Genomic DNA, 9,158 nt, shown 5'->3' on the forward strand with positions numbered 1-9,158 from the left:
ATGGAGAAAATTTTCCGTTCAAAGATTGACAATTCACGTATATCATCAGAGCAGCTTACCAATACATCAAGAATATGACCATAACAAAGGTAACTACTCACCTGCAACACCAACATGGGAGGATGAGACAACTAACTCTTGTACTCGTGTGCTACTGAGACCCCAAGTAGCAAAGGAAGGCGCGAAGGTGGTGAAAGCTCTAATTAGATGAAGCGTGGCGGATACACTGACTGCAAGTCATGGTAAGGCCAGTAAATCTAATGCACGAAAATCTCAGAATTTTGATCTATCCAAGGTCAAGTGCTTCATCAGATGTGTTACTTTTTGAAGGAATGTTTGCAGCCTAACCTTGAGATCAAGGAAAATTTGGCGAATCAGGAAGTCGACGGCCCAACTCTTCTTATGGACGAGGATGATTGTAAACCAACTGGAAGGTACTACTTCACAAAAAAAGAGTAAAATCGAAGTTATCTAGGAAACAGAACGTGGCATGGTATCTGGACACAGTCGCACATGCGCGTGGTAACCACATGAGGGGTGCATGAAAAAATTCCTCGAGCTAGAGCCCTATGTTCAAGATTCGACAAAATTTGGTTGCAGTTCAACAAAATTTAGATTTCCGAGCAAGGGGCCATGTTGTTTGAGTGTCTTACATGCAACATACTCATCGGAGTATGCTATATTTCACAGCTTTATAACAACATCATCTCTGTGGAGCAAATTGACATCATCTACACCATTTAATAACGGTTCAACTGTTGAGATATTGTTGGAGATGGAGACATGGGTTGGTGTTGTGGACGGAATTGGTGATGCTGGAGTGGATGAATATGCTCGCAATCAGGGCCTTTAACTTGGTGACAATGGTTTTGAACTCAACCGGCCACAGGCAGCATACCCCATAGGATCAACCTTTGTAAGGGTGAAAAGTATGGTTCTTTGTCCCTCCCAAGTGGTGAAAAAATATGGTAAAGCCAGGTGTTGTTTTTATGGCAGTTGAGATGATGGTGGCATGTAAAAGTAGGCAATCAGGGGAGCTATGTGGGCGCCGCACATCCTACACACGCGTCATGGGCCGATGGAGCATGGGCCCCATATGCCACCATATGGACCCATCTTGTCTCCAATGATCTTTTCCTTCAAAAAAGACTGTTGTATTTTATGCTTAATTATTTCTCTCTTCGAAAGGTATTTTTCATGAAACCTTCATTTTCCGGCTCTGATAGACTTCCAGCCCCCCCTCCCCCCCCCTTCGTGCAACCTTGCAATAAGAGAGAAAGTAGAGATAAAATAGTAGACTTATAGTTGAGTATGCATATTGAGCAATTTATCTTTATGAAGTTGTGATGCAAAATGCACATATCATGCTCTGACGAAGCTAGACTCGGTATGAAGTAACATATGTATGCAAGCTGAATCGACAGATGTTCATGTGCGGCTCGTGTAAGGACCATAGAGCCACACTTCTCAAAGCTCCTACGCACCACCACAATGGTGTTCATGGGATGTGAGAGGAATTTTGGCACCAATGCATGCTACTTTTATGACACAAAGTGGCAATAGGTTGGTTTCAGCTCGGGTTGAACATTATCAAATCCATACCTAAATTCATGAAGACATTCTATACCCACCCAAGGAAAAAACCTACGAGCTAAACTTTATGTCCATGACCAAACCTAATGAATGTCCATATCAGGTCCTCTCGACAATACCACAGGAAAATAAACAAAAATATAGACCATTTTGAGACTAACAATCCAAACAATATCCAATAGTCACAAGTGCACAACACATATTTCACAGTCTAAAAGCAATTCTAACAGCTCACTTAAGAAACTTATAAATTTAGTGGAAGTGGTCTAAGAGCTACTTTTGCCAGTTCCTGTAAATTTCTTCCCCTAAATTCATTTTTTTAATTAAACAAAAAATAGATAATGGTCTTGGACCCGCCAATCAGTGGCACATGTGACGGCCGCTAGCGAGGGACGGTGCGAGGCGGTCTGGTGGCAGTTAGAGAGGTTATATGATCCCCTAAAATAGTTATAAATGGTTTACGGAACTGTTAGAGAGGTTCGCTCCAACTTCCCGTAAACATCAGTTTTTCTATGGATAGGGGAGCTATTGGAGTTGCTCACAAAATGAGATAGCGCAATATATTAATTAAGCTCTTAGATTCTCACAAAATATCATAGCACAAGTGCACCCCATCAAGGAAGCTTTCGATTTCTTACAAAATGACAAGCACAAGTTGTTTCTCATTGAGCGCACATAATTCAGTTTTACTTGAAATGACCATGGCAGTTTGGTTTAAGAGAAAAGATCAACATACAACCCGAAAAGTATAGCAAGTTGTTTCTCATTGAGCGCACACAAATCCAGTACTACGTATTCTTGCTCATCTAAAAATATACTCCGTATTTTATAGGTAAGAAAAAACCGATGTCCGGCTTAGAAATCCTCCTTGGGACATGCCTAAGCTAACATATTTTCTTTTTCACCCGCAAACAATTTTTTTTCTTGTTCCCGTGAAAAAATTATTTTGCTCTAAAGAGAGGGGGTGCGCAGGTTATGTCTCCAATTAGTATTTCAAAAATGCCCCTAGACTCGAGAGCAAATTACGGAACGTCTGCCACTGAGTGTATATTCGCACTTTCCTCCCTCGATTTTCCTCTCCTCTCCCGGCTCGTCTCCATCCGCGACGGAGCGGCGGCCTAGGGTTTGCGCCGCGCCGCCGCCCGCGCCGCCCTCCCCGCCGCCCAGCCCTGCCCGACGCCAGCTGCCTCTCCGAACCCGCCGAAGAGCGCTGCGCCTCCCGAGGACCAACGGAGCCGGTCCCGTCCGTGCCCCCCCTCCCCGGCGAAGCCTAAAGGTGATTTCTTTTTCTGGTCGTGCTTGTATCTCCTGAAAGATCAGAAGGAATTGCACCCCTCTGTTGCTCGTGTGTAAGAAATTCTATGCCAACTTGTCATACAATTGGTGAATTATCTGAAATTTCATCTTCAATCCAACCTCTGTTCTAGAGTTCGTATTCTTCTGAACCAGAAATCCTTGGAGCCTCTTGTTTGCACAATTATTCTATGAAGAGAAAATGAATTATATATGCGGAGTTAAATATTTGAAGGGGGAATAAACTTTATGGTATATATACTTTCCAGTACCAGAATGTAATTTCTTCTTCTAAAATGCAGTGTCATTGCGGAACAACAGAGGAAGCATGACGGAGGGTGGTATTGTGGTGGCCATCTGCCAGCACGGCGGGGAGTTCACCTCTGGCCCCAATGGGAATTTGGTCTACAAAGGGGGGGAAGCGCACGCCGTTGACGTCTCTCGGGAGATGCCACTGGACATCTTCAAGGATGAGGTGTCCAAGGTGTTCCATGTCGATGTCACTGACATGTCGTTCAAATACTTTCTGCCGAACAACAACAGAACGCTCATCACAATCTCATGTGACCGAGATTTGCAACGGATGGTTGATTTTACTGCTAGTGCTGCGCAAGTAGACGTTTTTGTCATTAGTACAGGGGAGAACAGGTATTTCTTCTTCTACTGTTTTGTGTAGCCTTTTTATAGTTCATCTAGAAGAGCCAATATCAAGTATCTCTGATGCGACTGACATTTTTGTTATACTGGGTAACTAGGAGTGTTGTAACTTACACTGGAGCTTCCACTGTTAAAGCTGGATCTAATGCACAGGGTGACAAAAGGAAAAGGCCAGCTTCCAAAAACAAGTAGGTGCTACTGCTCTGATTCTGTTTTTCTAATGTTATTAGTTATTACTCTTTCACATTATACTCAATGGTCTCTGTGTGTGTGTGTCCAGGGTATCCAAAAGTAACAAGAAGATTCCAAATGCTAACGGTGCTGCAGTTCAAGCTAATACCCATGATTTCAATCAGCCAAGACCGGTGGAGACTTTAAATGATTACAACGAGTACATTTCTATTGCTACATCTTTGCATTTCTGTTGTGCCTTTGTTGCTACCTTATGACATGTACCTTGGTTACAATCTATTGTGCCCTTCAAAACAGAAACAGGAAATTCAGAATCCCTATTTTTTTAATGTAGCCTTTCTTCAGTCAATGAAATATATGCCTACTTAAAGAGGTGCAGATTGTCAAGCTGTGGTTATCATAGAAAATTAAACCCTACATTATTTGCTGGAGTATTTAGTTCTGCCACCGATACCATCATTTTCATTTATTCATGTTTGGTGAAATCTCTAGTTAAATCTCGCCAGCACCTTGGTTTATAGCATCATTTTGTCTATGAAACATGTCATATCTTCACTAATTTCTGTCTGTCCCTTCCTTTCAATTATGGCAACTGCTAATTCATACCTACTAGTAGCCCATGTTATAGCTGTTTCTTTTACCTAGTTTCCCGTGACACTTTCTGCGGTTCGCATTGTTATTTGAATGGTTCCATGTTCTGATTGCGTGCCTTAGGTGATTTTTTTTTTGCAGTCTCTGTATTTTTCTGTTACTGCTACTTTTGTTGTTCCTCTTTCATTTGAAGGAGTTACAGATTTGTTTTTATGAACCCTACTTTGTGATCAGTTAATGCTTAGTGAACTGTTAGTTCATCATAGATAGATGCCCCTCTTCCAGCCACATGATTACGTATATGTTATCCGTTGGTTGGACTGTTATGCACGATTACTTTACTTGTAGATTGTAAGGACTAAGGATCAATCATTTTACTTGTGATGTGATGCTGTTTGAAACAAATAATTTATTGTCCTTGATGAAACTAGGGATTTTCAACTAGAATTTGGACGTGATGTTACCTTTGCCACCACAGCTGAAGCTGTTTCCTCTGCTCCAGAGGTTATGAATCAGGAGAAGCTTGCTCTCGTTGATACCACACAAAGGTAGTTATCTAGTCAAGTTATGTCTTGTGCTTTACAAAGTTCGTAAAAATCAAAAAATGTAAGTTCCAACGATGCTTGCATGGCTTTTGCAGGGAACTAATTGGGCCTTTTGATGATTCAATCAATGCATATGATGGTTCGGAGATAATAATAGATCCTCCCCAGGAACTTACCAGTAACCCCACTATGTTCTGGGATGACATTATTAAAGGTGTTGGTCAAGAATTTGATAACGTGAAGGATTTCCGAGCTCAGTTGTGCAAGTATTCCATCGCGAAAGGATTTGCGTACCGGTTCATAAAAAATGAAACCACCAGAGTGACTGTGAAGTGTGTTGGGGATGGCTGCACCTGGCGATTGCATGCATCTGAGTCATCTCGTAGCAAGAAGTTTGTTATCAAGAAAATGACTGATGTGCACACATGTGGAGGAGAAGGTGGAGAGGGTCAGCGGCGAGCAACAAGGCAGTGGCTGACTACCATCATTAAGGAGAAACTGCGTGTGAATGCATCACTCAAGCCGAAGGACCTTGTCAAAGAAATATATGAAGAATATGGAGTTCTGCTGACCTATTCACAGGTTTGGCGGGGTAGAGAAGTGGCACAGAAGGAGATGTTTCATGTTATGAGGGAGACATTTGGCCATTTGCCCTGGTACCGTGATAGACTTTTTCAGACTAACCCAGGGAGCTCACTTGAATTGTCTCAGACAGTGGATACACGCCGTGTTTTTATCGCATTCCATGCTTCTTTACACGGTTTTGCAAATGGGTGCAGGCCCCTCCTTTTTCTTGACAAGGTTCCGCTCAAGGCCACAAATGAGTACAAGTTGCTGGTTGCGGCTGCAGTTGATGCAGATGATGGTGTCTTTCCAGTGGCATTTAATGTGGTTGAAGATGAAAGTTATGACAGCTGGGTTTGGTTCTTGATGCAGCTGAGGATTGCTCTCCAATATCACAGCTACCCATTCAATGCTATGACATTCTTGTCCAATGGACAAAAGGGTCTGGATGCTGCTGTCCCACATGTGTTTGAAGATAGCCACCATGCCTTCTGTTTACATCATATCATGGAGGAATTCAGAGGAGAACTGAGGAAGGGACCATGGTCGCAACAGATAAGAGATGCGATGGTCGAAGATTTTACTCGTGCGGCCGAAGCATGCAGCATTGATGAGTTTAATGCATCAATTGAGAGCATAAGGAATATATCCACTGAAGCTGCCGACTGGATCATTGCGAGTAAGCCAGAGCATTGGTCAGATGCCGTCTTCACGGGCTGTCGGTATGACCATTTCTCATCAAACATTGTTGATGCATTTAATAACTGGATACCAACAAAGAAGGAGGGGTCCATGGTGCTGATGATAGACTCTCTGAGAATAAAAATAGCGGAGATAATGGAAGCAAGGCGTGAAGCCTGCAAGTCATGGGAAGGGCCTTTAACACCTTCCATGGATTTCAAAGCGCAGGGTGAGATGTCGAAGGCTAGTAAGCTGACCGTGCTGTGCTCTTCCGAGACTGTGTTTGAAGTGCGGGGCAGTGGTATTTTTGTTGTTAATCTTGCAAATTGGGAATGCACATGTCGGAGGTGGCAACTTTCTGGCCTCCCTTGTATGCATGCTGTTGCTGTGTTTAACAGGATTGGACGATCTTTCTACGACTACTGTTCCAAGTTTTTTAAAATAGAGAGCTACCATATGACATATTCAGGAACAATCCTCCCAATTCCTGACATGGATACCTTTGATTTTAGTGCCGGGGCAACGATCCCACCTCCCAAGCCACGCACATCAGATAAACCAAGAAGAAAGAGGTTTAATCCCAACAAGGTAACCACTCTTATACGGCTCTGTAGCAGGTGCAAGCAGGCTGGCCACAACAAGGCAACGTGTGAAGCTCTTCTGTAGACAAAGCAAATTCTTCATCTGCAGTATGTATAGCAGGTATATCTTGTCTTTTGCCGCACATTTTCTCCAATAAAATAACCACTTCCCTTGATCTATCCAGTTCGAAACGTTCTGTTCAAATTGGTCAATTTTGCTGGAAAAGTGACATCTTAAATAGTGGATGGAATTCTTCAGTGATGTTCACAGTGATTATTGTAATGAAACAAGCCCCGCACTGACTCAAACATCAATGTGGATAGTTGAGGGTGCATGCAATTAAATGGTATTGGAGTTCAGGATATGATTTGACTCAGAGAAGCAATATTCCTAGGATTTAAGAGGGGGCAAACCATTGCATAGCATTTGTCAATTGCACACTGTTTTTATTGATATAAAATCGATCTGGTTTGCCTTGCATATTCTCTCTCGGTAGAATCCTACTGCTGAACTAACTGCTTTCCACTGGTAGCACAGAGGATCACACCGATGAATGGAATTCAGACTGCTGTTGTTTGTCCAACCTGCTTGGCTAATCAAACAACGTTTTTATGGGTGCAGGTTCACTTGGAGGTCCGATGTGGTGAAAGAGAGTTCATGGTAGTGGGCTCTGTATTTAGATGGAAGGACGGAGATAACACGACATCATTCGATATGATTTTGTTTATATGAAGGGTGTAACTTAAGTTCTGTAGCAATGGACTAGAGATGATGATCCGGTGCTATCTTCTGGACAGTGTCGACTGAAAACAGAGTAGTCGATGGTTAGCTGTTTAGTTATAGCTGTAGGTTCAGTTATTTTATCCTAGTGTCATAGTATTATTCTCAAATTCTTGTGTATGTCATAGTTCTTGTAGTCAGTTATTGCTCTGCATAGCAGCTGTCTATTGTGGCCAGGATCACTCTTCCTTTTAGTCCATCAAGCTTTGCTCTCTGTTCTGCTGGGATCATGTATAGCAGATAATAATGATTCTGTGAGCACTTTGGAAGTATATACATTCTCATGATTCGTGTGCAAAGACTAACTGAATCCTGAAACATAATTCTGCATTGGATGAAGTATTCCAAATTTTAAAATGAGTAAATGATCCATGTACTGTTAAGTACATTCAATACTACAAGGAACTCAAGCTCTGTGATTTTTGTATGTATGACAGCATAAATCTGTTTTGTTGTAAGATAAGAGAATGATTCTTTGGATTTGAAGACTGCACCGATTCTCCTCATCGGTGTCTGGAGCAAGCTTCTCTTGCTTTTCTTTAGTTGTGTGCGAGCTTTAGCACCAGTATGCGACAATAGAGTGGCACTGTTGTTGGAGATGGTATTGGTTTGGGCATCCAATGAGATCTATGGTGAGCAGCAATTGCTAAATTAGAGATGAGCAGTAGGATAAAAGGTTCATGGGGACATGAACTATGTACGCAAAATCATTAAAGGCGATGATTTCCTGCATTGAATACTAAAATATTTTTTTATAAGGATCTCTTCCTGCTAAATCTTCTTCGCCTTCTTAATAGGGGATCTACCAAAGGCGATGGCTCCCCTTCGAATACAACCAGGAAGTTCGTTGAACCCTCTAGAACATTGCTTTGAACAAAGTTCTGTAGCGCTAGAGATGTTGTCAGCGGACTTGTTGTAGAACTACTCCCTCGCTACATGATCGGGCAAACGTACTTACTGAAATCTCATGGGCTATTCTTTATTAAACCCAATGACATCTGTATCAGTTTTTGACAACGCGTTGTTCAGTGTTTCCCGACACCTCTAATGCCCATGAGTAATTCAGGAGCAAAGCAAATGATGACAAGATATGGCACATTATTTAGGTAGGAAGGAGAGCAAACCGATAGTTCAATGGCATGGGTATGAGCAAGAATGATATGTTAGGATCTCAAACTGCACTATCTCTATTGCTAGGCAGTATATAAATATAGGCATTTGGTAGGTATGTCATGACTTCATCGCGAATAACTGTGCCTACTTTCTATATATGTTTATTGAGTTTAATACAATAACACCTAGTTCACACAAGAGTCTATGAAATAGACAGAGAATACTACGGTATTTCTCGTCTTCTGCCCTGTATTTTCTCCTATAAAATAATCACTCTCCTTGATATATCCAGTTAGAAATGTCATGTTCAAATTGGTCAAATTTCCTGGAAAAGTGACATTTTAGATAGTGGATGGAATTCCTCAGTGACGTTCAAAGTGATTACTGTATATGAAACGAGCTCCACATTGACTGAGACATCAATGTCGAATGTCACTGCCTTCCACTAAAAAATTCACAGGAGAACGTCTACTTGTGGTAGCTGAACGTTTTTCGCAGTTTAGTTTTCACCACAACTCTAATGCCGTTTAATTCACGCCTTGAAGAACTATAATCAGAGCCTTGAAG

At 41.9% G+C, this 9,158-nt stretch overlaps 1 protein-coding gene across 1 annotated transcript; it reads left to right on the forward strand.

Moving 5' to 3' along the window:
- The first annotated feature begins 2,645 nt into the window (after nucleotides 1-2,645).
- On the forward strand, nucleotides 2,646-7,777 carry LOC125518667 (uncharacterized). The gene is made up of 7 exons (XM_087534433.1): nucleotides 2,646-2,869; nucleotides 3,189-3,534; nucleotides 3,642-3,731; nucleotides 3,824-3,934; nucleotides 4,758-4,874; nucleotides 4,967-6,818; nucleotides 7,320-7,777. The coding sequence occupies exons 2-6, from the start codon at nucleotides 3,215-3,217 to the stop codon at nucleotides 6,780-6,782; spliced, it is 2,454 nt and encodes an 817-aa protein (XP_087390559.1). The 5' UTR covers nucleotides 2,646-2,869; nucleotides 3,189-3,214; the 3' UTR covers nucleotides 6,783-6,818; nucleotides 7,320-7,777.
- Nucleotides 7,778-9,158: the final 1,381 nt, after the last annotated feature.

This window comes from Triticum urartu, chromosome 7A, assembly GCF_056163025.1.
Source record: "Triticum urartu cultivar PI428250 chromosome 7A, HENAU_Tu73, whole genome shotgun sequence".
NCBI classification, from domain to species: domain Eukaryota; kingdom Viridiplantae; phylum Streptophyta; class Magnoliopsida; order Poales; family Poaceae; genus Triticum; species Triticum urartu.

Coding starts and splice junctions, on each gene's coding strand:
- LOC125518667 (XM_087534433.1), top strand. CDS start 3,215: ATGACGGAGGGTGGTATTGTGGTGGCCATCTGCCAGCACGGCGGGGAG. Junction 3,535..3,641: donor ATTAGTACAGGGGAGAACAG/GTATTTCTTCTT, acceptor CTGGGTAACTAG/GAGTGTTGTAACTTACACTG. Junction 4,875..4,966: donor CTCGTTGATACCACACAAAG/GTAGTTATCTAG, acceptor TGGCTTTTGCAG/GGAACTAATTGGGCCTTTTG.